Source organism: Larimichthys crocea, chromosome XII (genome assembly GCF_000972845.2).
Source record: "Larimichthys crocea isolate SSNF chromosome XII, L_crocea_2.0, whole genome shotgun sequence".
Lineage (NCBI taxonomy): Eukaryota > Metazoa > Chordata > Actinopteri > Sciaenidae > Larimichthys > Larimichthys crocea.
The window spans coordinates 5,114,311-5,139,658 of record NC_040022.1 but is presented as its reverse complement, the minus strand read 5'-3'; the positions used below and the strand labels follow the sequence as shown (position 1 = coordinate 5,139,658).

Genomic DNA, 25,348 nt, shown 5'->3' with positions numbered 1-25,348 from the left:
AGACTGTTGCACAGTTCAGATCAAAGGAGAACAGTGGATGCAAAACTATCATTTTTAAATCAATAACTTTACACAAAATATTGATTTCCCTTGTAAGTTGCTGTGTCATAAGTGGGATAATGTACTGCCGGTCATTTATTTCTCAGTAATGACCAGCATGCTGTACATTATCACATACATTCATTTATTAAGTTTATAACCAAACAATCCTTGCTTTACAAAACTCAAAGTAAAAAGAAATAACAATAAAAAATACTAATAAATAAAATACATGAATCAATTTACCACATTGTGTCATTAAAAGACATACAACAACATCAATTTGCAATTACAAATCAGATTTTCAAAGGTCTTTCAGATTGTTCATTCACTAATATGAATGAAATATTGCCATATTGAGCCACCATGTTTCTACAGTAACAGACAAACTAAACACTGGCTCCACATTAGGCTTTTCTGCATGTTTGTGGTTGTTTCTCCTTCACTTGTAAGGAGAGAATATGTCGAGGGAGGTCACTGCTGGAAGCCACTAAATCTGACACATTGACCATCATGAAATCACACCCTCAGTTAATTACAGGGATGATGGAGGGACAAAATAACAGGCAGCATCAGACAGGAGACATGACAACACCACACATTAATAACTAAAGATAATAATCATTACATGAATCACGCTGCTTGGCTTCTGTTCCACCTAATCATTTTGTAAACTGTTATACTCACAGCAGGAGGTGCTTATAGACAGTGCACTGAGCATGGGGGAGTTTGGCTCCTGCTGACCTTTCCCTCAGGTGGTGGTCTTAGACCGGATTAAAAAGCCACTTTGGCTCCTAAAGCACCAACCAGATCTCATCCAATTATGGGCTACCCTATTTAGCCTGTGTTAGCAGCTTAGCCAGCAAGGCCGCCGACAGTGTCTTCACTCAGTCTGTACTTTTTTTATTGTATTGTTCTATTACTTTCTTGTAGCATTTTGCATTGCAACATTAAAATCTAGTTATTGTCTGTGTGTTCCTCATTACATAAGAATTTACACCCTGATTTTACAGCAGCTTATTAAACTGATAACATGCAGACTGTAATAGCCCTAACCTGCTTAGGAAAAAAATGTAAATTTGTGAACTTTAAATAACTTAATATTTTAAAGTCTTAAGAACTTTCTCAGGCTTTGTGAATATGTGTGTTCATGTAGCTCAGTCTCACCAGCGATGACATGTGGGATGGTAGTGACGTTGAGTTTCTGCTCCGAGCCCTTGACCCCACTTTTTGGGTCCTGCATCTCCACCACTGTAGCCTCCAGCTGTAAGCAGAATGACAGCAACCAAAACTGATTCATATGAAGTAAAGAATACTGAGGACATACACACACACACTACCATGTCACATACTGTACTGTGGTAAATTCATATTTTCTATCATCTTATTTGGTGAACAAATAAATAAAATCAGAGTTTCACAGCAAAGTGAAAGTGAATCTTTTAAAAATTAAACAAGTTGCAGATTTTCATGTTTTTACAGTCTGGTTACCTTCCCCATCAATGTGTGATCGAAATGCCATAATGTGATGACTGTTGAACCTGTGGAAGTATTCCTAATGTACACTTAAATGGATACTGATGGTTTTGAGACAGTTTTGTTTTTTAGTTTCTGTGTCTGTGTTAGCTGACTCGGAATTACTTTGACAATGTTGGTGCTCTCGCTAACAGCTGCTGTCTGACCAATTCTGAGACTGCAAGAACACATGATTGGCTGTAAGGTGAGAGGCCAGTGAAAACACCACGGTTGTGAAAAGTCATACAAAGTTAAAAAAAAGAAAAGAAAAGTGACATGAAATGAAAGCAGACTTTTGAAAAAGGTATTTTTAAATTAAAAAAAGTCTGTCATGAAAAACAAATGAGGTCATATAAACTTAACTTAAATAAAACTACTCCCCAAAACTGAACTCCTCAACAGGAGTTCAGTTTTGATAATCAGGCCTACTTAAATTATTTTACAAACAATTGATTCATTTACAAATTTTTAAAAATGTATTCATGTGATTATTCATTTTATAATTATTTATCCATCTATTTATTATTGATCACTTTGAAGCTCCATAGCTGTGCATGAACCCTTCGGCTTCATAGTACACTTTTTTGTACATATACTGTATATATACACACATACCACCACGCTTGTACTACACATTATGTCACACTACTTCCTGTATTGTCTCTCAATGTTTCCACTACATGTAAATTACTCATGCAGAACACTTCATATCACTGGGTTGCATCTCATCTGGAGAAGAGATTTTCTAAAAAGCACACCTAAAACACATACATGCACTACACCTCTGTGTGTAACTCTAACATACTTTAGATCGGTTTAATTATACAACAGGATGTAGTAAAAGTAAGAGTACACTCATGCTGATAAACCGACTTTACCTCTGTTGGTTTATTTAAGTAAAACACGTATCTTCCCCACCACTGTGAGGCGGTTGTGGTTGCATGGTTTGTGTTAGAACTCGTCAGTGATGTGTGATAAGCTCACTTTCACTTCCTCAAACACCAAACATCCTGAACAAGTTTCTTCACAGGCTCAAACTTCTCACTCAAGGTGATGTCATACTGCCACTTTAATGCATCAACAGGCAATTCATTTACATCTTTTCATTTTTCTGTACAACACACGTCATGTGACGCAGCTGCAGCTGTTGGGAGGTAGAGCAGGCTGACGTTTACCAAGGTGTATATGTGTATATACATTTAAAATATACAGGAAATAGAAAAAATATTAGCAACACCTTGAGATATCATGAAATGCTGTGTGTTTCAATATGAAGTTATGGATTTAAAGAATCAAATAAGCTTTCTGTTTCCTGTTCTTGACTCTGTCCTGTCCGCCTGTCCTTTTAGTGACTATGAAGTCAGCATCTTCATCTGAGGAGTGTACCAAGTGAGGAGGTCAAGTTATTCTGCTGAACTGCACAGTGACGCCTGGCCCCAGAGCAGAAAAGCTAATAGGCTTTAGCTTTTGGAATTAGAAGCGATCTTTAAACAAGCCCCCTGCTCTTCTGTTAGCAAACAAATCATGCAGATCTTGTACAAATGAATACTCATTTAATGAGAGAAACAATCAATCTATTTCTGAATTTACTGTTGAGCTTCATATTTTCGAATGAAGTAAAATCAAATCCAGGAATTTTAGGTCTAGTTGAACTTTAACTATTAATATCTGTGATGTTTAAAATGTCTACATTTCTCATTTAATAATAAAATACTTGTGGTTTATATGGAGTAAAATAAAAATAAAAGCATTAGGTATGATGATGATATCCACCCACCTTTTTTAAGCAGTGTATACGGGGCCGGAAATGTTGTAACCGGTCTGGACGAGCTGTTCTGATCGTCATGTTTCCAGATAGATGAAAACCAAATCAGATCTAAAAAATAAAAATAAAAAAATAAAAATCCTTGTGTAAAATATTCCAGTTATAATGTCTATAGTCTGACAGAGAAGTGTGTGCATGCAATTGACTTGAACACACTCCTCCTGTATGAGGATTGTAAAACAGGATGGGAAGGATGGATTTATCCACCAATCAGCTGTGGGAAGCGTCTGTCCTCATCCCACAGAGAAAAGCCGGTCTGGGTGGCTCTTAAGTTAACTTGTGCAAATAGAGAGTTGTGATAAATCCAGCGCTAGAGCTGGAATGTTTCCTTTATGGGGTAGTTTAAAATTAAATTATGAATTATTATTTTGCATTTAGAAGGATGTAATGGTAAAAAATACAAATTGTTGAAAAAAAAAAGTTAAATGATCAGCAGTCGTTCAGAGCTAGATGTTCAGATTGATACCACTCATGTCTGAACAATGAAGCTACGGCCAACACCGGGTTAGCCTAGTCTAGAAGATTGCATAACCATAATGTGCAGTATCTAGTATTTGAATACTAATAGTGTGTGATATTTAACAACTTTGAACAGAGCCAGGGTAGGTGTTGACCCAGATAACCCAGCTGCAGTTTCATATTTACTGTACAAATGTGTGACAGGGTTACAAAATTAGGTAAAATTCTGTATTACTAAATCATACCATAATTCCTGGATAATAATTAGAACTGCAAGTTCAAAAAGTATGATTATTATGAATGTGTTAGTCCTGATAGGTTGAGATAAGTCAAAATCTAAACTACTATGAGCAGGGGTGGATCGTAACTGTCAGGATGCACACATCCAGGAGCCTCTGTAGAGTTATGTCTCAGGTGGTTTGTGCAAAGCAAATCTGGGTCCAGATATCAGCCTTTCTTTATAGAATTGGTCCTGACAGATTAATAAAGGTCATGAGGTCCTACATTAGAAATTCTGTTTTTATTTTATCACTCCTAACTTATTATCCGTGCATGCATTTACCTCTACACAGCAGAGTGTAGTGCAGAAGTTGTTTTGAAATCTCTGAATCAGGAAAATGCTGAGAGAGAGATGTTGCTACAGCAATCTGTGCGACCCGCCCAAACATACAAGCGTGGACGCGCTCTCACGCTCGCGTACTTGTACTATCGTGAGCGCGCCTCGCCCGCCGCTGTACGTCTCACTTGTGTTGCGTTCAAATATGTAGGAAAAGCTGCTTTTATTTTGTCGCACATAAGTCTGCTTTCTACAACCGTGCACATGACAATAAGAGGCTCGTTTGAACTTTATTCCACTAAAGTTAAACACACATTATTTTATTATTTTTTTACGTTTTTATTAAAAGAAACATAAAAAATTAAAGGAAGGAGCGAACATGAATAATATTAAATTATTTTTATTATATATTTTTTTGAGAAATCAGTGCCTTTTGCTTAAAAACAATGTTCCCATCGAAAAGGTTAGCATTATTTTTTTTTTTTTAGCAACTTTATAGCCAGCTTCAGGTCTGTGTTTACCGCTTTGACTCGGTTGGAAAATCGAGGTGAAAGTTACACTGAGGTGGATTCCCACGACACGTGAACGCAGCAGCGGACTGGGTGAGCTCAGCCCTCCTCGCGCTGTCTGTATCGATGAAGTTGTTTCAAAGATGGCGGACTTCCTGCCGTCCCGCTCCGTCTTATCTGTATGTTTCCCTAACTGTCTCCTCACAAGCGGCGAGGTGGAACAGTTACGGAAATCTAAAGAGATAGACAAGTGTATTAATCGAGATAAGACGTATGTAAAGAGGCTAGTAAAGATCTTATTGCTCGGAGCGGGCGAGAGCGGCAAGTCCACTTTCCTCAAGCAGATGCGCATTATCCACGGGCAGGACTTCGATCAGAAGGCCAAAGAAGAGTTCAGAGCCACGATTTTTAGTAATGTTATAAAAGGTAAGTGTTACACCGAGCGCACTCTGGGTCCCGCGTGTTGAAGCTGGCTTGTTTTCGCCCTCCCTGCGTTGGTCACCTACTTTAGGAGTGGGAAGTTGGTGGCCATGCTAAGCTGCAGCTGAGCCGAGTGGACGGGCACTCTCAGTGCTCGACAATGCTAGTGTGGTTAGCTGGTGAAGCGAGCCAGAAACGCCCATGTTATTTGTGTTTGTACACGGTGGGACTTGAAGGGTGGTGGTGGGGGGGGAAGACGGTGTTACCGGGTGGTCAGCGTGTGTCAGAGCCTGACCACATATTATTAAATGTGAAGCCTCTCCTAACCTAAACAGCACACAAAGGTTTGACATTGTCCCTGTGTGTTTCCCCCCCCATGGCTGCTGTTAGCGCTGAAGCATGCCACTGTGTCTTGTATGGAGAAAAACATGACACCGAATTCCTCCAGAAAAATGTGTGTTTACTGTAAACCTGCCTATCTTTAAATAAAGAGGGCAGGACGTGCTAACTGGACTACAATATGACTGAACCACCTCCTGAGAGTTGACACATGTTAAACCAGCTTTAAATGGTCCTGTGTGTCACTTTTAAAGATGTGTGTCTGTGTTTTTAAATGTTGTTTTGCTGTGCAGGTGATGAAACATTTAATGTGGCTGCTTTCTGAGTGGACTTTGGCTGCTTTTAAATCCACCAGTCGGGGCTGAGTTGTGTGTGAGAATTAGTTTGTTACAGTGCAGTAGTTTCAGCTGAACTCCGTGACTTCAACTTTGTTTGTTTCCAGTCAATACTTAATAGTCTGCTGTGTCATCTGTCACAAGACATCCTTAATGAGCTGATAAAGTCGTCGTCTCCCGTCCTGTAAATGGTGAAATGAGTTGAAACGACCTGTTCAAACACTGCGAGATGCACTTCAGATTTTTTACAAGGAAAGAAGGAAACGAATGCTGAATGCGTGTCGTCTGGGTGGATCAGTGTTCCCCACATATAGGCTTTACTTGGGCGGCATGCCCAGGTATATTTTAATGGCGATGCATTTAAAAGAAATTTGTTTATCTGTCTGAGACAACGCTGCAATCTGCGATAGATTAGTGTGCAGTCCCTCCCATTCCCGTTGTCTTTACTCTCAACTAGCAATCGCACATGCTCTGCAGAGAAACACTGAGAAAGAAAGAAAGAAAGAAAGAAAGAAAGAAAGAAAGAAAGAAAGAGAGAGAGAGCTCTGCTATTACTATTAAAGACGATCTAGAAAAGACACGGCACACTGAAGTGTCATTTCCTGTATCTGTGTCACGTGGGGTTTTCACCATTGATGCTCCCCTTTTTAGGACACCAGCAGCAGGACTTGAGTCTGTCGACTGAGAAGTGAACATGAGCACTGAAGTAAACACCGGACTCTATTTTCTGAACATTCTGACGCTGAGATTGTATTTTCCAGACGGACAAATCAAGAGCATATAAACTTTGTTTTGACCCGTGTGTCTCAGATATCTCTCCTCTCTGTGTTGGTGCCAAATCCGCCCGTCTGGTTTCACCAAAGATGATCTATAACGACTTCCTGAACCGTCTCTGGAAACGGCGTCATTAAGAACAAGCCTCTGCCATACGCAGGTCACCTGCTGTTTTGAAAACAGAACTGTGGGTGGAACAAAAATTGTGCTTTTTGAGAGACTTTTATAAAATCTGCTGAAAGTCGGGCCGCTGACCAAGAGGCAGTGTAGTTTGTAGTTGTAGTAGTTTGTGAGTGAACATTAAAATAATATGCAGAATTAAAATGAAGAAAGAAAGAAATGATCTGCTAGAAATGCCTAATGTGACCCTTTACATTCTGAGTGGAGTACCTGTGAGGATTTGAATGCGTCCTTGGTGCATCTTGGGTACATACACGCATTGTCTGTCATCGTCTCCCACTGCATACAGGACAACACCCATTCTCCTCTTTCAATACCTGCAACACAGCGAGCAGCATTTCTTACCTGTTCTGTGTGTGCCGTAAGTTCCAGCTGCCGTTCACCTATTCACATATATCAGTGCTTAAAAATGTAGACCCACCTCCCGGCCTGTGTTTACTCTAAAACATCCAGTTATCTTTGGAGAAAAATTAACTACAGGAAGTGTTTGTTTTTGTTTTTAATCAACTTTTGCAGCCATTTCTTCTCATTTTCTCCTCATTTAAAATGTCCGCTTCCTTATCTGCTGCAATCTGGGCTAATTTAGCAGTTAATTTTACTGGCTGTTGTCCTGTGACATGTACAAGCACATCAGCTAGCTCCGTGTCACCGGCCACTTCCTCCAAATGTACACAGGATCCGGCTCTGGCTCATTCAACAGCTCTGTTGTGGCGTCGGTGTCCGCTGGAAACTGAGCCACATTTCCAATAAGTGTGTAGGATCGTGTCTTTTTTGTTGATTTTAGATGTGGAAGGAGATGATTTGCGGCCGTACTTGAACATGACAACCCTTTTTGTTCCATCTAAAATTCTCTTTCTTACTTTCTAACTTTACAACAGAGCCAATCTCACAGGACAGCAATCATGAAATTGTGATTATGCTGCACTTTTCAGCCGTGATCAGATGTTGTACATGCAGAAACATATGTAAATTCATAGTATAAGTGATGCCACAGAAAGGCAGAGATGAAATATGATAATAAAATCAAATCTGAAACCCGGCCCAGTTTCACTGTTAGAGACACCGCAGCTGGTCCTCGATGTGTTAACTCTTTTGTGTGCCCTGGGCTGCTGTGGTATCAGGAGAGGTGTCAGTTTTATTACTACCTCATTTACACAGCACGTCATCGTCGTCATTGTCATTTTTAGCGTTCTGATATATTTCTAGTCGTGTACTTTGAGTCAGCTGCGAAAATCCTTGGAGGGTGTCTGTGGGAACATATTGAATCATCAGCAAGTGTCATGAATGACTTGATTATCTGCGTTGTAATTTAAAGGCTGCGTACTGTAACACAAAATCTGAAACCGTGGCAGTCACTGATAACAGGTTGATTAGTTGACTGCATTAGAGAGATGATTTCCCAGTCACATTTACTTCTGTTGGTTTCTAAACCTCTGCTTTACGGTTCTCTTCAGACATGATGCGATTTGCGGCGCGCCACCGGAGCGCGCTGAGCCACATATGGCTTGACGCGGTGAAAGGTAATGCCGCGGCGCAGTACAACCCATTGAAAACAATGGGTTTCGGAGCGCAGTGCTGTTGCTGTGTTGTGCCTGAAAGCACCATTAGTGTAACACTTTTGCACTGCAAGGAAAATGTGTGCTCTGTCACCACAGAGCCTTTAGGAACAGCACTGTACAATTAAAATGAGTAAGTCCTGGTTTTAAAATAAGGTCAGCAGATGATGACTGTTTTGCTGCATGTATGTTACATATTTACAGTAAACAGGTTACCACAGTGCATGATGTCGCATTTCCTGCAAAACTTGATTTCTCTTTCTCTTCCTCTTCTGACTGACCTGCTTTCTTACGTTCTTATAACGTTACCGAATGAGGCCGCTGTCCTGGCGCCGGGTGACGCAGAGGCTGTAGGATCGTATGGCAAAACCTAGCTCAACACAGCGATGCAGAACCACATTTCATCAGGTCGAATCGTTGCACTTTTATCAGCTATCCGCTCAGGAATCACATTGCAAATCTGTTCTTGTTCACTCCTTTAACGCTCGCTGCTACAGTGCGAGCACCGACACCACTCGGTCTGCCGTTATCCAGCGCGATCGGCAGTTTGGCTGACGGCGCGTCAGCAGCCACGCAGGAGGGACGATGTGTTCCAGGTCTCTGTGACCGAACTATGCGCTTTCTTCCGCATTTGCTGTGTGAGTCTTGTAGGTAAAAACCCTGGAGGTCAGTGTGGGAGAGCTGCTGCAGGTGCACCGGACTGTGACCGGGCAGTAGCCTTGAATAACTTTTATCATAGGCTAATTGTAGGTTAAAATAAAAACACAGGCCTGAAACGGCAGATTTTTACAGTTTTCCTGCCGACTGTTGAGACTAAAACGCCTGCTGCTGTGACAACTTTCCAGAGTTCTGAAATCCTTCTTGCCCGTGCAGTTTTTTTGGCTTCTCATAGATCAATATCACTCAAATCCTCCTTCCTGGGTCACGTTTCATTCAGTTTTAATGCAGGGCTGCTTTCACATGAACCTCTGTAAATGTTTTCATCGGTCTTGGCATCGGCCCCTCCGCTAATATCCAATATCAGCCAGGCTCTAGTTTGGACCCATCATCTGCTTTAGCCTGAGCTGTGAGGTGCATGACAATGAGGCAACGACTAACCAGAGAGAGGAGCCTCTATTTGCGCTTCCATGATGTCACTTAGGTTGGTGGGGGTGGGGGGCGGTTAAGACGTAAACTCCCCTTTTGAATGAGCGCAAACAGGGAAGTGTGATGTGATGAGGCTGGAAAGGCTTGCTCAGCGTCTGTCACGGGGGAAGTGGATGACGCCTGACATGGTTTAACTGAAAAGGAAACTGTTAGGTGTCAGTGTCATTTCAGCAGAAGTGTTCTATCAGGTGGGGTTGTGGGGAGTTTTGCAGCAGGGTCTTTTTGTGACGCACTGCTTCCACGTGTGTTCTTTAGCGTCAGAGCCGAGGTGTTAAAGAAAGCCAAATGCTGTCATTAGATGAAACCTTGATTTGTTATTCTGTGGTGAGATCATCCACTGCGATGATACCTTTGACTATAATTATACCTCGGACTGATGTTACTATTACAGGTGTCTGCTCCACACGTGAGCAAGTCAACACAATGGACAAAACTAAAAAAATCAGAACTTTGCAAAAGAGAAAATGATTGAGTTTGTGTAGCGATATTAAGTTTCAACTCAACACAATGTAATCTAGCCTCACTTCTGCTCCCTTCAGTCACTCTATGTTGGTACTTTAGCTCCATGTGTCAGTCGGCAAAGAATATATGATAATGTTGGTAATAATAATTGATAATCAGAACGAGACACTCCACTTCATGAGTTAGAAATCTGGAGCGCTTCACCTCCAGGTTCGGTTTATTTGGGCATATGTGAACGCAGCAATCGCACTCTGACCTCTAGATCTGGAGAGCGCGGCCGTGGCTCACCTCCACTCAGACTCTCTCAGTTAGAAGAACGGTTGTTGCGCTCACGTGTAGTGGTTTGCACATCTCCAACAGCCACCTCCAAAGGCGACACGTCTTCGGATAAGATACACCGGGACGTTAATGCTTACTCGATATTTTGTCCATTTAATAAACATCACATAAATGAAGAGAATTATTGCTCCATCACGAAGGGGGGAAAAAGGAAGAGGAGGAAGTGTTTCTGAGATGAATCTTCTTGGGAGCAGCTCGCTCGCTCACGGCACATGTTTCCATCTTTTGGACACACTCCTGAATGTTACCGTGTGAACCCAAATGAACCATGGGGCAGTTGTGTCAGATGAGTTCCTGAATCAAACCACAGGTCTGAAAACACCCTTAGTTTGGTTGAGTTACTTAATCACTGAAGACATCAAGGGAGGGATGTTTATGTGCTTAAAAATGTCATGATTGTTAATTATTATTATTATTAATATTTGGGACTCACCAATCACCATCAGAGACACCACAGCAGTGTGATACACAGATTTTAGACATGTGTCGTGCTGGTTACACTTTGTGTCTCTCGCGCTCATTGAGTTTGTTCGTATATTGTCCAAAAGTGAACACAGTGTGGTCAGTCACCATCTCTCTTACCACATCTTGGTCGATCCCTTGCATCATACCGCACGGCTGTGAAAGTTCTCTGAAAGTGTGCGTGAACACCAACGCAAGACCGATCATATCAGGTACCGGGCTATTAAACACAGTGACAATAGGATGATACTGAAGTGCAGACAGTGGCCTAACGTATCGTATTTCCAGCTCTATTGAAATACAGAGTATTCAGTGGCAGAGCAACAGGACAGGTGGATACAAAACACAGCAGAAGTACCTCAGCCGTGTGTGGGGGGAAAAAAGAGTTGCGTGCAATCATTGTTAACTGATTTCACTCAACCATTCATCAATCCATTTTTTTTTTTCAAGTCTCTTATCCTGGTCAGGATGTCACAGAGCTGAAGCCTATCGCAGCGGACATCAGCGGTCAAGCTCAGGTCAAACACCTCCTGGAAATGTTTCCAGTTCTGTGTCCACCTGACCAGCAGGTAGACTTTTGTGTGAACTGTGTTTTTGACATTTAAGCAGCTCAGCACTCAAACACAGAACATGTCAAACCAAAACTGCATGAAGAGGATGTGAACCGAGGTGCATAATAGACCCAACTTCCTACTGCGCCTCCCTATTGTACCCCACAGCTATGTTGTTGTTGTTGTTGTTGTTGTTGTGCAGTTGCACTTGGTCATGTGCATTATTTACAGAAAGTGAGGAAGTTAATCCCTCGGTGTTACTTGTAGGTGTTCGTACAGCTTTCTTCACAGACCCCGAGGACTCACTGAAGCTGCGAGTGTTTGTATGAGGGCGTGTAGGTGTGTATGCTGCAGGGCTTCACAGTATGTGCCTTCATATAACGCTCTGTTGTCCATTTGCGGAAGTGTTTTCCATCACAAACAAACATGGAAGAGAGTGAACATGATACAAATCGAGAGAATTCGTTACAGAAGGACTCCAACCAGCCACCGTACATAAAAGACTAGCAGGTTAACATAGTGCTCCCTGTCTCTCTTTCACTGCCTATGTCTCTTAACCTCAGCTGTCTCCCTCTCTCTCTCAAACTGACCCAGACCGAAGGAAACCTCTCGGTGTCACTATTATTTAGCAAGGCAGACACAGATGGATAGGCAGGATATATGAAATAAATCAAGCCAGGACACAGCTGGGAGAGTCTCATAGTTTAGCCAGTGAACTCCACCTGGATAGTCTGGATAGAATCCGCCTTAAAGAAGCAGCTGCTTGTTAACAGTATGAACTTAAAAGGTGCTTGAAAGGTCAAATATTCATTTACTGCTTTTAATGCGAGAGACATTTTTGAATAATCTACCTTTATAACCTTGAGATTTTGATTATTACACTATGATAAAACCCAAGGACAAAAATTGGGGTAAGATAGCAGGTCAGATGAAACCGAGAGACTGCATGCACAGCACAAAAAAAATTCTAAAAGTTAATCGTCATCATTTGTTTGTTTCTCCATGCTTAAACTGTGAGTGTACAGAGCAAACCAAAGGATCGGTCGGCTCCAGCATCCTGTTATCTGTCCCCTCATCCTTGAGCTGTCAACTCGCGCACACAAACACACACGCCCTGCAGACAGCTGGATTAACCCACATGTTGGGGACAGCCCAAGGAACATAGCACATTGTCAGAGCAGGCTTGTTTGAAGGGGGTGAAGCAGAGTTCAGGGAACAGTAATGTAAACTTACCGCCTCGGCTTTGCTGCTCGTCTCTGCTCACTGGACTGCCCTGGACCAGACACAGAAATGTAATGTTTTCATAATGTAATGTTTTCATATCCTTTGTCTTTGGGGGAAATAAATATTCAGTCTTGCTCGCATCAGGATGAAACAGCCTCTGTGTCACTTCTGCCATAAAATAGGAGATATAAAATCATTTTGCTGCTCCAGCAGCAAAGCGTATACATGCAGCATGATGGTACGTCAGGGAAAAGATGTTCCTAACGATGCCAGCCAGTCATTCAGTTGTTGACCTGCTGCCTCACTGGAATTATTGTCCGTCTTATGTTACTTCCAGACAGTGAAGAAGGTAATAACGGAGGCACAGATAGATGAACAGACAGAGCCCCGTGTGTCATGAAATAGACTCTTAATGGCTTCGGGGACCAACTCAGGGACCTGCCAGCCAGCTGGAATCAAACCAGCGACGCTGCGGTTACGTGGTTTGTGCATTAACAATTCAGAAATGACGACACCCCTTCTATTGTTGTTTGTTTTTTTTCCAGATCATTCAATTGGAACACTGCGGCGTAGACGCACGCCATTTTAACCGCTCAACAGCCAAATTTAGCTTGATAGTCTAAACTGAACCTACTTTTGCACTCATGTGTTCAAAGTTGTTTTCTGATGGTCTGTTTATGATACACACAGGTGTAAATATTCTTCTCTGCAGCCACAGTCGCTTCCTTTCCCAGTGTCATTGTTTCTCTGACACCACCAGTTACAGTGACTGTTGGTGTTGGGGATGCAAAAATGAGGCTGATCTGCAATGTTGTGATCTATATTTATCTATGCATTTACTTCTGAATCGACTTACTCTATGTCTGCTCTTGTTTAGTTCAGTGTGGGGTTTATTTGTCACGTGCAACAGTGCAATGAAATGTGTTGGACGAGAAAAACAGGTCAGCTCAGCGTTAATGGCACTAGTGGCATTAAAAGATAAAAGATAAAATGACATGAATAGAAATAAAAATTTTACATCTTCGAATAAAAAGTGGAATGAAATAAACAAAATCTAAAATAAAATGCATGTCTGAATATATTGTGTAAGTATATATAACTGTACTGTACACCTGCCCATGGCAAGAAACAAATCATTTCTATTTTTATTTATTGTCCACATGTAACATGACAAACTGAGCTGCAGCGAGAGTTTACAACATAAATATGGCGTCACAGAGAAACATGCAGTAGTCCTGTAATAAGCTGCTTTAACCTTTGTTTAGTTAAGAAATGTGTACCCACAATGTGTGCGACGTGTATGCCCAGTGTTTTGCTATAATTGCGCACACTGTTGGTAATTCTCTTGTCATGTGACTGCTCCACCATCAGGACACTGCAACAGAATATATATTTTTTCTTAACCAGAGTACAGTTCTGACACGTGTCTCTCTCGCTCCTCAGGTATTCGAGTGTTGGTGGACGCTCGAGAGAAGTTACACATCCCATGGGGCAAAACGTCCAACCAGCGACACGGAGACACCATGATGGCGTTTGACACCCGGTCTGCGATGGCCCACGGTCACGGCATGGTGGAACATAAAGTTTTCCTGCACTACCTGCCGTCCATCCGGGCCCTATGGGCTGACGAAGGCATCCAGAACGCTTACGACCGCCGACGAGAGTTCCAGCTGGTGAGTAAAAAGAGTGCGTGAGATTTGATTTCCGATGACGAAGCCCTGCTCCTGTGTTTGCTGTGTACTTTTTTCCCCCCTCCCTTTGCGTGTTAACTGTAGGATTTCCAGTGACTGCTAGTGAGTAGGCTGAGGGGTCGTGAGTGTACAGAAGAGCATTGACAGTAAGAGATAAAGGCTCTTCCTCACATCCGATGGAGCAGAGCTGCAGCTGCTGACGGACACAGATGAGCTCTCTCTCTCTGCCTCCCCACGCCCTTCCTTCCTCCATCTCTCTCTCAATGCTCTCCAAAAGTTTAGACCGTGGCGTGACAGCGTCTCAATGACAGGAAAATGATCTGGAACTGTCATTTTGCTCACTGTGCTGCGAGTCTTTCTGATGTTGTACTGTTATTACAGATGTTATCATGCGACGACGATGATGATGATGATGTTTCCTGTGCTTTACTCCAGACGAGTCTTCACCTACATTGCTTTTAAAACAAGTCATATTATCGTCTTGTTTGACGTCACCAAATAGAACCGTGCTTTCTACTCTTAAACACAGTATGAATACATTGACGAGAGCACCAGTCAATGTGGCATATTAAATGTGATAAAGATCTCAAGATATTACTGATTTTCCAGCGTGTTTACGTCACGTCTGCTGCTGAAGGCAGAAGTCAGGTTGCTGTTGCAATTGAAGCAATTGGTTCCAAATATGGCGGTGAAGTGGTTTGGTAATATTAAATATGATGTTAACCTTTTAGAGAGAAAGGTCACACACACACTGTCATCTCGCACAACATGGCATTTTGGGGAAGTTAACAGTCAACAGCTGGCAATATTGGTTTATAATCCACCAGCCTGCACATAAATACAGTCCATTTACTGCCCACATTTTGAATAATTAATTGTTTATCTTCATGGTTGAAGATAAAATTTCAGCTGAATCCATTAATCAATGAATTATTCGAGCCCTAAAACCGTCTGGTGACTTGTGCTGTCTGCTCTTCTCTTCAGCGTCAGTGTTTCCACTCGCATTCTCTCCTGATTGTTGCCGTTTTTCCAACGATTCCCAACCTGTAAAAACTCTTTCTTTTCTGACATTCCAATACGCTGCTCTGTCAATCACGGCGCAGCAAACGCATGACATGATTGTAACGGACTGGTGTCCGACTGGGTGTACTGTACCACAGCTCCGTACTCTTAAAGCAGCCACAGTGGGTTTGTTTTCCCACTCAGCGCTGCGTCACATGAAAAAGTGACGTTGATGTAAGCCGCTTCTGTAATGAAGCATAAATGGAATTGAATTAGAAACATTTTAAATATGTTGAAGGAGATTAAAATCAGATTTCTGAGCAAAAGTCACAGCCTCTCTCTCTCTCTCTTTCTCTCAGGGGGAGTCAGTCAAGTATTTCCTGGACAATTTGGATAAGCTCGGACAGTCGGTAAGTCATATCCACACCGCAGAGGCTCCACCAATCACAGATCCCCAACAGGCACGATGGCTGATGGCAGATGGGCGTGATAGCACTCGGCTATTTTGTTGAAAGGAGAAGTGAAACTGTTGTCTTCCTGTGCTCGGTCAGGTCTTCACACTGCTTTGTTCCAGTGTACATTCACTACATTAAACACAGAGCTAAGCACTCCATGTCATCCCCCACCCTGGTTCCTATTGGCCAATCAGTGACTTCTGAGAAAAAGGAAATTCTTCTTCCAGTTATCTGTATGGGAACATACAGCTCGAAACGTGCGGAGCAGTGGTTTCTAAATTACTTGGAAGAAGTGTGCCAGATAACTGGTAAAATGTAAAAAAGTTTTATTTCAACATAAGGAGAACATTAAATCACACACAAGTACAAAATGTCAACAATGTTGCTCTAAAGTCTTTCCATTGTGGTCCTCATAAAGAGTTTAAATGCAGCAGTTTAAATAAGATCATACAGCGACAAACAAATAAAATGTATATAATAATGACAATAAACTTTATTTGTGTAGCATATTTCAAAACACGGTTAGAAAGTGCTCCACAGTGGAGCAGAATACATTTAAAAACACGCCACAATAACAATGAAATGAAAGCTATAAAACTATACGAAGAGAGTCAAGTAACACACAAACAGAATCAACTGAAGGCCCTTTTGAAAAAGTTCAAAGTGGTTTAAAAGATGTAGATGTGCAGATTATCATCAGTAAAACAGCAAAATAATAAAAGAATGTAGAAGTTGTAACCAGCACGACGAGCTTGTGTTTTCAGTTTCTTTCTGTTGGTTGCTGATTTTGTTAAATAAAAAGATACGAAAAGAAAGTTCTGCCACCAAAGAACCTCAAAGAACAGCGAGAAGAAGAAAGCGGTCGTGACGTGCCAACACCGGGTCTGTTCGATGTAGTTCAGACAGATTCTGGTGCGCTTTGTTAGTTTCTACTGGCGTGCACACCGTTGTCAGCATCCAGATGAAGACCTCTTGATCCAGTCACAGGGATTTTATTCAGCGATCTCATAAGTCATCTTTACAAGTGACACGGTAATCTTTGTACAAGATCATTTAGTAACCATGGTAACACATGTCGGTCAGCACGAGTGCTGGGTTTTCCCCTGATAGATCAGAAAGTGAAAAGGTGTCGTGGATTGCTGACGGTTCCTCATAAAAAAGTGAGTGACCACGCCACAGTGTCCCTGCCAGTTTCTGTTTCTAACATATCAGGTCCTTTGTCTTGAATAGTTTCGATTTTGATTGAAATGTGAACTAAAACTTTATAGTGAATGAGATACCCATCAGATAATATAACAGAAACAAACAGATATCTGCATATGGATACAGAATTTCTTAGCAAGGGACTAAAATTTTCATAGTCACAGTCCCGTTTGAGCAGGCTTGGGTTGCCACAGCCCCCGCCATGAACAAAAGGGGCCGAAGCAATGCAATCCTTGAACACATCAACTTATTGTCTGATAACGATTTAGCTTTTTATTTGCTCTTATTTAAGTTATCTGCGTTGAAACGAAGACATGAGTTTGTAGAGATTAGCAGAAATGTGTCCTCCTCGTGCATCGAGCTGCTAATCAGACCGCAGACGAAGTCTTGGCCCAGATATCCGCGATCGGTTGTCTGGTGGCTACAGTGGAAGCCCAGAAACATTGGTTGTTGCCCCTAGAGGCTAAATCATTATCAGATTAAAAGTTGATGGGTTCCAAGATTTCCGGTCAGGTCATATATTCAAATATTTACAGTAGTCAACAACTGACTCAAGAAAGTCCACCGTAGTTTTATTACATGCAAGGAAGGAGTGGGGTGATGTGAGAGAGTCACAATCAGCAACTACACCACTCGTTGCCTCCGAACCTGACACAGTGGTCTAAAAGAGGAGGAGGCTGTAGACGAATCTGTCATTGTTTTAAGTGCATCCCAAGGGAGGTGACCCTGAAAACATAGCTGGTATGCTTTGTCACTGCTGGATTTCCTTCTTACGGTGTTTCAGTGCACTTGTGTGTATGAACACACATTGTTCCAAGTGTGTGTGTGTGTGTGTGTGTGTGAACACTGCAAACACAGGGAGGAGTGTGTTTGGCAAATAATGGGGGGATTTTGTGGAAGAATCTGCTGTCCTGTGAGTTTCTGTGGCTCTGTTGTAGTGATGATCACCCCTGGAGAGTTATGTTATTTTAATCACGCACACACAAAAAGGTAAAGATGCACTTGTTTTATTTGCCTCGGCTCAATTGGCAATGTCATCTCTAAGGAGAACTAAGCAGCCCTGCTCCCCTCACAAACACACACACACACACTCCCTCCTGATCCCTACATTTGTTTATGCGCTGTGGTATTTGAGGAATGCAGAGTGTTAAACAGGGACGTCCCCAAAGCAGCAGAATGAGGTGTGTGTGTGTGCGCACTGTTTATATCAGCAACACAAAGATCTGCATTTCTCTCTGAGTTTATTATATCAGCAACACAAAGATCTGCATTTCTCTCTGAGTTTAGTGTGTTTTTAGAGGAAATATCCATGATGTGTTCCTCTTTAATGTCCAAATGAAATGTATTATTATGTTGTTATGTTATTATTATAATGAAATATACAGCTTTTTGGTGTAGATCTTGGATGAACACCTGTCAAAAACTCCAATAATATATCTGATGATCTGCTTGCAGGACTACCTCCCCAGCCAACAGGACATCCTCCTGGCCAGAAAGCCCACTAAAGGCATCCACGAGTACGACTTCGAGATCAAGAACGTGCCCTTCAAGATGGTGGACGTGGGCGGTCAGCGCTCAGAGAGGCGGCGCTGGTTCGAATGCTTCGACTCCGTCACTTCCATCCTTTTTCTCGTCTCCTCCTCTGAATACGACCAGGTGAGTCACACAGAGCGGCGTGGCCAGAGACGTTTTTTTTTTTTGTTTGTTTGTTTTTTTTTTACATACAGTGCAAAGACAAACAAGAACACACAAAAGGGACATCACAGCAGAACTTAAAGAAATGTATCATAGCGTGTTGCCTTTTGTTTCCACTGTCCTGAGTTCTTGGAACTAAACCTGCTAATGGAAAAGATGTAATGCAAGTTCCAAGTACTTTCAGGGGTTTGCAGCGGTGCTGTCAACTATTTCCATCAGTCACGACCAACAAAGAAGAAGAACAGTAGAGAAGTTGTTGGCCACACTGATGACGTACCAAAACATTGTGGTTAGTAAAGTACATTGGAAACACAAGGCAGATCACAGTGTCACAAGGTTCTAAAAAGTTCACGTTGTAGGAAGCGCCGCATCTCATGTTGTGGCCACAAAGCTGTTTCGGTCTATCGCACAGTTTATGTGTTTCTAAATATTTAAAGATTCTACATACTTAAATTGTTTCCCTTTTGACTGTTTTTACTCTAAGAAGTTTGCACGGGGTGATTTTATTTTGAAATTCGACCGGATTCTCTATGCTGTATCTGTGTCTGACGTCCGGCCAGGGTTAGGTAAATACTCCTGTATGCACTGGCTTTTAGGTCTTGTGTGAAAATGTAAGTTAAAGTTGAGCTGAAAGTAATTCTAATAAATAAATATCTTCTTTGTGTCTCGCTGTTTAGCTGCAGTGGAGAGATATTTTGTAAAAAAGCTGTAAATCCACTTGACTTGTCTAAATTAGCCTTTTTAGAAGACCACTTTGCAATAGTTGAAAAACAATTGTCACAGGTAAACGAACCTGCTGCTCATACCAGACACACACTGTCACAAACACCTTTGACCCCAGCGCTCATATCTCCCCACTAACACCTCCAGGTGCTGATGGAGGACCGGCAGACCAACCGGCTGAGCGAGTCCCTCAACATCTTCGAGACCATCGTCAACAACCGGGTGTTCAGCAACGTCTCCATAATCCTGTTCCTGAACAAGACGGACCTGCTGGAGGAGAAGGTGAAGCAGGTGTCCATCAAAGACTACTTCCCCGAGTTCTCGGGCGACCCCACGAGCCTGGCGGACGTCCAGGGCTTCCTGGTGGAATGCTTTCGCAAGAAACGCCGCGAGCAGCAGCAGAAGCCGCTCTACCAACACTTCACCACGGCCATCAACACTGAGAACATCCGGCTGGTGTTCCGCGACGTCAAGGACACCATCCTGCACGATAACCTCAAGCAGCTGATGCTGCAGTGAGGGGACTGACCAGGACGAGGAGGAGGAGGAGGAGGAGGAGGAGGGATTGGTGGAGGCAGACGGAAAGTGGGTGTCAAGGTGCCTTTTTCCTTACCCCCTCCCACCACAACCACTACCACCACAGCCACCAGCCCGTAAGGAGAGCGGGCAGAGTCCCTCCACCCATGCGTCCTCCTTCCCTGACTTTGAACCGCTCCTCACTTTTGAACTTTGACTGTGTATTAAAGCCACCACTACTACCGCCATTTCCCCCCACGCTTGCTCTCTGCCTTACTGAGCTTGTTCACTGTGACTTATAACAGCCACCTTTGGCTCAGAGCCCCACCCATCCTCCCTCCGACCCTTGAAACCACTGTAAAAGCCCTCTAACCCCCCGCCCCCTCCGCTCTCTGCAGTGGATCTCCCCGACATCTTTCACGGTTCTTCTTCTGTACGTGTCGCTCTAATTCACACCCACACACACTGTCCTCCTTCTATGCTGCTCCGACCACTGTTGCTAGGGAGGGAGGGGGAGGGGCTTGTCGCTAAAATCGTCGTTGCTGAGTAGCCGAAGTTGAAGCCACCCGTCGGCGATGGCGTCACCCGCGACTGTTGCCAGGTGTTGCCTTCCTTTTTCATAACTTCTTTAGTTTTGTTTCTGGTTTTTACATCTGCTCTCCGCTGGCACTTGGTGATGACGACACCACTGGGCCGGGTTAGGGATTTCCTCTTAGGGCAGTGGAACGGGAAAGAACAAGGCTAACACACACACACACACACACACACACACACACACACACACACGCACACACACACGGATAGGAATTCCTGTTCCGACGTCCACTTAATTGTAGTTTTCTAATCATTTTGTTTCTTTTTCTAATATATGAATATACTGTATGTACCTATGCATTTTTCTTTAACTTATATTTTATAGGGGTTTACACTTTGTGGATTTGTGACTGCTGATGGACTCTGTTACAGTTAATTAAAGGGGGAGGGGGGGGAAGGGAGGTGTACTGGAAAGAGAGCACAGACACAAACACATTAGACCACTCGTAAAACGACTCATCAGGCCAGCCAGTGCAGCAGGGTTAGGAGTGACACGTTGTATTTTGCGGTTTCTCAGGGCACGTTGTGAACCACTTCTCTTTGAAGCCAGCTAGAACTGTCACGCCTCTACTCCACCCCCCAAACGAGTCGAATGACAGATCTCACGGTGTCTTTTCTCCTCAGAAGACGCTTTATACTTTTTAAAAAAGTTGTGCCCAGGCCATCTTCAACCAGGAACATGTTTTACCAACCCTCCCGCAGTTAACGTGCTTTACCTAATCCAGAGAACTAACTAACATGTTGCTTCTGTCGATCTTTGATTTTTGTCGACGTAGCAAAGTGGGCAAGACAAAAAATAGTCTCCGAAAATCCCTGTAACGGGTCTGAAAGACACGAAGCCACGAAAAGCACCGGTTGGCCTGTATGTTTTGGTGGCCGCCTGCCGCTGCACGCCCACTGTGTACAGTCGTGCAAGCAAACAGTAAAAGCAGTGTGGTCACAGTCGACTGGAATCGCGGACATGTACAGTGTCTGCCCGCACAGACCACAGCTCCAGAGCGGAACTGCACAGAGACGTAAGCAGGACGCTTACCTCTTCAGTCCTGCTGAAATTGATCATTCCAAACAACGTTTAAGAAACACGGAAGTCCTGGATTTGATGATTGTATGTTGTGAGAGTTGAGAGCTGTGAATGTCGTCTCATTTGAAAGCTTCTCAAGGGGAACTAAGGATAAAAGGTGAAGTTAGCATCAGTTAAACAGTTGATGGATGACGTGCTCCGGGTTGAAAGTGGCCAAATTGATATTAAAGCCCTGTGGAATCTCACTCCAGAGACAAGGAAGCTTCCTGTCGGTAGGATCACCACCTTTTAAAATGTTCTTTTGATGTGGCCCGAGGTGGCTCGGTCTTGCTTCTGTCGTCTCGGATCATTCTCGTTTCCTAAATGGTACCTGTCGATGCTGTCCGCCTCCCCTCTGCCATGCATCCTCCGTTTAAAACAAAAGGGATAAAGCCGGCCTGAGTGTCACTAATGAACCCGAGCAGCCGGTGCCTCGTTGTTGTGTACAGGTTATGTACAGTCTTCTTAACTCTCTTTTCTAATGTCTAGTGTATCAGTATGTATCTCTCACACCAACCTCAATCTTTCTAACTAGCTGATGTAACCTCCTACACACACACACACACATACACACACATTTGTATGTATGACCATAAGTTTTATTTCACTTCCATTCTATCTGTGAAACAAGCAGGTGTTTGGCGGCCTGTCTGAAAGTGTTTTAAGAGGCGGTCCCGTTACCCAGCTTCTTCCAGATGTTGACCACAAACATCACACGTCATGCTCCCCAGCTGATGACTGCTTTCCCTGGTTCATGCCAACGTGTGTTTGTGTGGTTTTATGAAGTTTCTGAACCAGAAACCTTGAATCACACTGTTTCACTTTGAACACACACACACACGCACACCCTCTCTGACTTTGTGAACGCTAGAAGCGATCTGGTTTTTGCTCCTGTTCAGCGTTTGATCAGCGTGAAACTCTCAGCCTTTAAGTCTTACCAGTGTAGTTTCAAGTTTTAGCTCAATAACTACAAATCATTTCTGCTTTCACACCAAATGTTGGAGCTTTTAGGTGTGTTCCCTCACGTTACAGACGTCCACTGGTTTTCATTCATTGTTACGTTTTGTGCAGACACAATGTTTACCGTTACACAATTGAAGCAATTTAATGTTTTCATGTGATGTGAATTCAGCAGCCAGTTATATTTCTCAAACACTGTCAATGAGCTCTGAAGTATACAGGGTCTGCGGTCTAAAGGCCATGTGTAGAATCTGTTTGGATCAGGTCAACAGCAGCCGCAACTAAAGACCGAAAGCTACAACTGCCACCTCCAGTTAGAAAAGTGTCACGAGATTAGTGGCCTCATGTTTGGGTTGCGTATTTCTGTTGACATCACAATCAGTTGAAAAATGACCAGGCGTCCTCTGATTTTTCTGCCACACTTCGATGTAGTTTTAAATGATTTGTACGACTCAAGAGACAAACCAGGCCCTCGGTGTCCCCCATAGCTCATAGCTGTGTCAGTGCAGTACTTCCTGTTCCTTCCCGAACAAACAAGGAGCCTACTGTCTCTCAACATGTGCGTTAGTGTGGAGCAGTGAAGCCACGTGTGTGTGTGTGTGTGCATGCATTTTTGTGTCTGTGCGTGTGTGTGTGTCCAGCTCTAAAAGAGGAAGTTGACCAACAGGATCATCTGCCAAAAGTTTGGTGAATTCCTCAAACCGTGCAGGGCCAGTCAGCGTTATTCTCCCTCCGTCAGCCTGTCTGTCTGAGGAGTCCTGTCTGCTCAGACAGCCTAAAGCTAAAGCCAAGCAGAGACCTCTTTGTCTGGATTCAGACCGTTGTGTCATGTAATAGCTTCAAGCCAGAAGAAAGCCTGTTGTTGCACACACACACGCACACACCATGAAGTCACAGAACAGGCCTGTACCCTGAGATGGCCTTTGTCCACGCTGAACAAACTTGGTTTTGATTATTGGAGCACAGACAGTGTATTGTCACGCAGGAGCAGACGGTCCCACGTGCCGTCTGGCCTTCTTGCCTCTTTAACGGTGACGCTCTGATGTGATGTTTAACCGCCGTATTCTTCCAAAGCACTTTTTCAGTATTTCCCCCTCATCTGATGGATACAGACTATGAGAGAGAGAGGGGGGATGTGGGGAACAAAAGAAGAAATCAGTTCTGAAGAAAACATTTAGGTCAGTAGTCTAGGGAAAAGAATATCCTCAGCTCAAAGAGCTCACCAGCATTTCGGAGCTTTCAGCCTCATCTCACAGCTTTCTTCAGTGAACGGAGCGAGCTCTATTGTGATTCAGGTCCGGCGTCAAAGACCACCTGAACCAGCTCCTATCGCTTGATAAAGACCTGGAGATGTGTTTGAAAACTACAAATAAGCAAATAAGTGTCCATATTAGTGTAGATGATTTAGATAATTCTGACATCGAACCCCAGAAAATCTAAACTCTCACGTGGCCACAGTTCTCTCACCATAATAGTGCCTCTCCCGTCATGTCTGTCCACTGACACTCGTTAGTCCCTCGAAAGGTTCAGTATGGTTAAAGCAAACAAGCTCATACCGTGTGTCACTCAGCCATGTCTAAAAGCAAAAGTGTTCTGAAACTCCATCCTGGATGAGTGTCCGGACCACATCACACTTCCTTCTCTGTGTCTTTGGAGTGTCTCAACGCTGCGAATCACACAAACGTGGTCAGCACACACACACACACACTTTTGTTGAAAGCGTTCATGTTGTTGCACTTAGTTTTCTTCTACACGAAAAGTGACCTGAGACAGAAATTCAGACCCCGCCTGCCGTCACACCTCATTACACCTGACCAATCACTGCGTGGACTTATTTGTCCCAATGGCCTTTTTCAGAGAGTTCCAAACTGTGTTTTTCAGACTCCGCACCCAGACCAGCTTGGCTCTTTCAGACACTGTGGTTTGTGCTGCGCTTTGCTCGTCGCAGTGTCAGAGTGTCTGAAAGGGCCGTTTCTGTCGGGGGCCTGTATGTGTTCTCTGTCCTGTCGGCTTTGAGACGGGTGACAGGGTCACTGTTTTGAATGAGTCACATGTTCACCATCTTTCTGCCTTGTAAGCACCCACATGGATTTGTCACCAGTTCCCAGGAACTTGGGCCATCGTAACCCCCGGGATCTGATGATCAGCCTTTCCGATCTGGGAACCAAGAGGCCTTGTTTGATTTCTGCTCCCAGAGGTCTGCTCATTAAGACTCTGCCTTTGACTCTGCCTTCTAAGCTTTCTGTGATACTGGTTTTTGAACACTGCGTCTTGTGTATGTTCTGTGAATCCCGACATTACTCTGGTGACTGTAACAGTATGAATCCAGTGTTCAGACGGTGTTTTTTTCCTGGTCCAACATTGAGCGGTTGTATATACCTGTGAGAGGAAACCAGTGTCACCTTACATAGTCCAAACTATGCAACAGCACTGCTCCACAGCCATGACTTGGTATCATGTTGTTTTAAAAAAAAAAAATCATGTTGGGACTGACTGATGATTCTCTTAATGCCAGTGTCTTATAGAAAAAAAATTATCTCTAATCACGTCAGGACAAAACAAAATCTGCAAATGATTTGCCAAACATACCGAAGTTTAGTGCCTCCTGTTCAAAGCTCTGCCTCTACTGTCAATCATGTTAACAAAGGTTTCGTGCCATCTTTTTTTTTTTTCTTTTGTAAATGATGCCACAATCTGTTTGATGTCCTTATCGAATAATTCAGATAAAACATTACTCGTACCAGTTTTGTTATTTTCA

The 25,348-nt window shown here is 43.2% G+C and overlaps 2 protein-coding genes across 3 annotated transcripts in view; one reads left to right on the top strand and one right to left on the bottom strand.

The window, feature by feature from the left end:
* rgs9a (regulator of G protein signaling 9a) overlaps nt 1–8,046 on the bottom strand; it is a 17,824-nt gene extending 9,778 nt beyond the window's left edge. The window contains exons 1-3 of one of the 2 annotated variants that reach the window (XM_019268240.2): nt 5,410–8,046; nt 3,332–3,430; nt 1,207–1,303 (exon numbers count right to left, since the gene is read on the bottom strand). In XM_019268240.2, coding sequence (XP_019123785.1) covers nt 1,207–1,303; nt 3,332–3,400 — 166 coding nt within the window. In that variant the 5' untranslated portion in view covers nt 3,401–3,430; nt 5,410–8,046. Of the gene's footprint in view, nt 1–1,206; nt 1,304–3,331; nt 3,431–4,400; nt 4,519–5,409 lie in introns of those variants that run through there. The other variant, XM_027285455.1, reaches the window with a different exon arrangement.
* On the top strand, nt 4,999–25,348 carry gna13b (guanine nucleotide binding protein (G protein), alpha 13b). The gene is made up of 5 exons (XM_019268241.2): nt 4,999–5,329; nt 14,135–14,364; nt 15,744–15,794; nt 18,498–18,698; nt 19,608–25,348. The coding sequence occupies exons 1-5, from the start codon at nt 5,047–5,049 to the stop codon at nt 19,977–19,979; spliced, it is 1,137 nt and encodes a 378-aa protein (XP_019123786.1). The 5' UTR covers nt 4,999–5,046; the 3' UTR covers nt 19,980–25,348.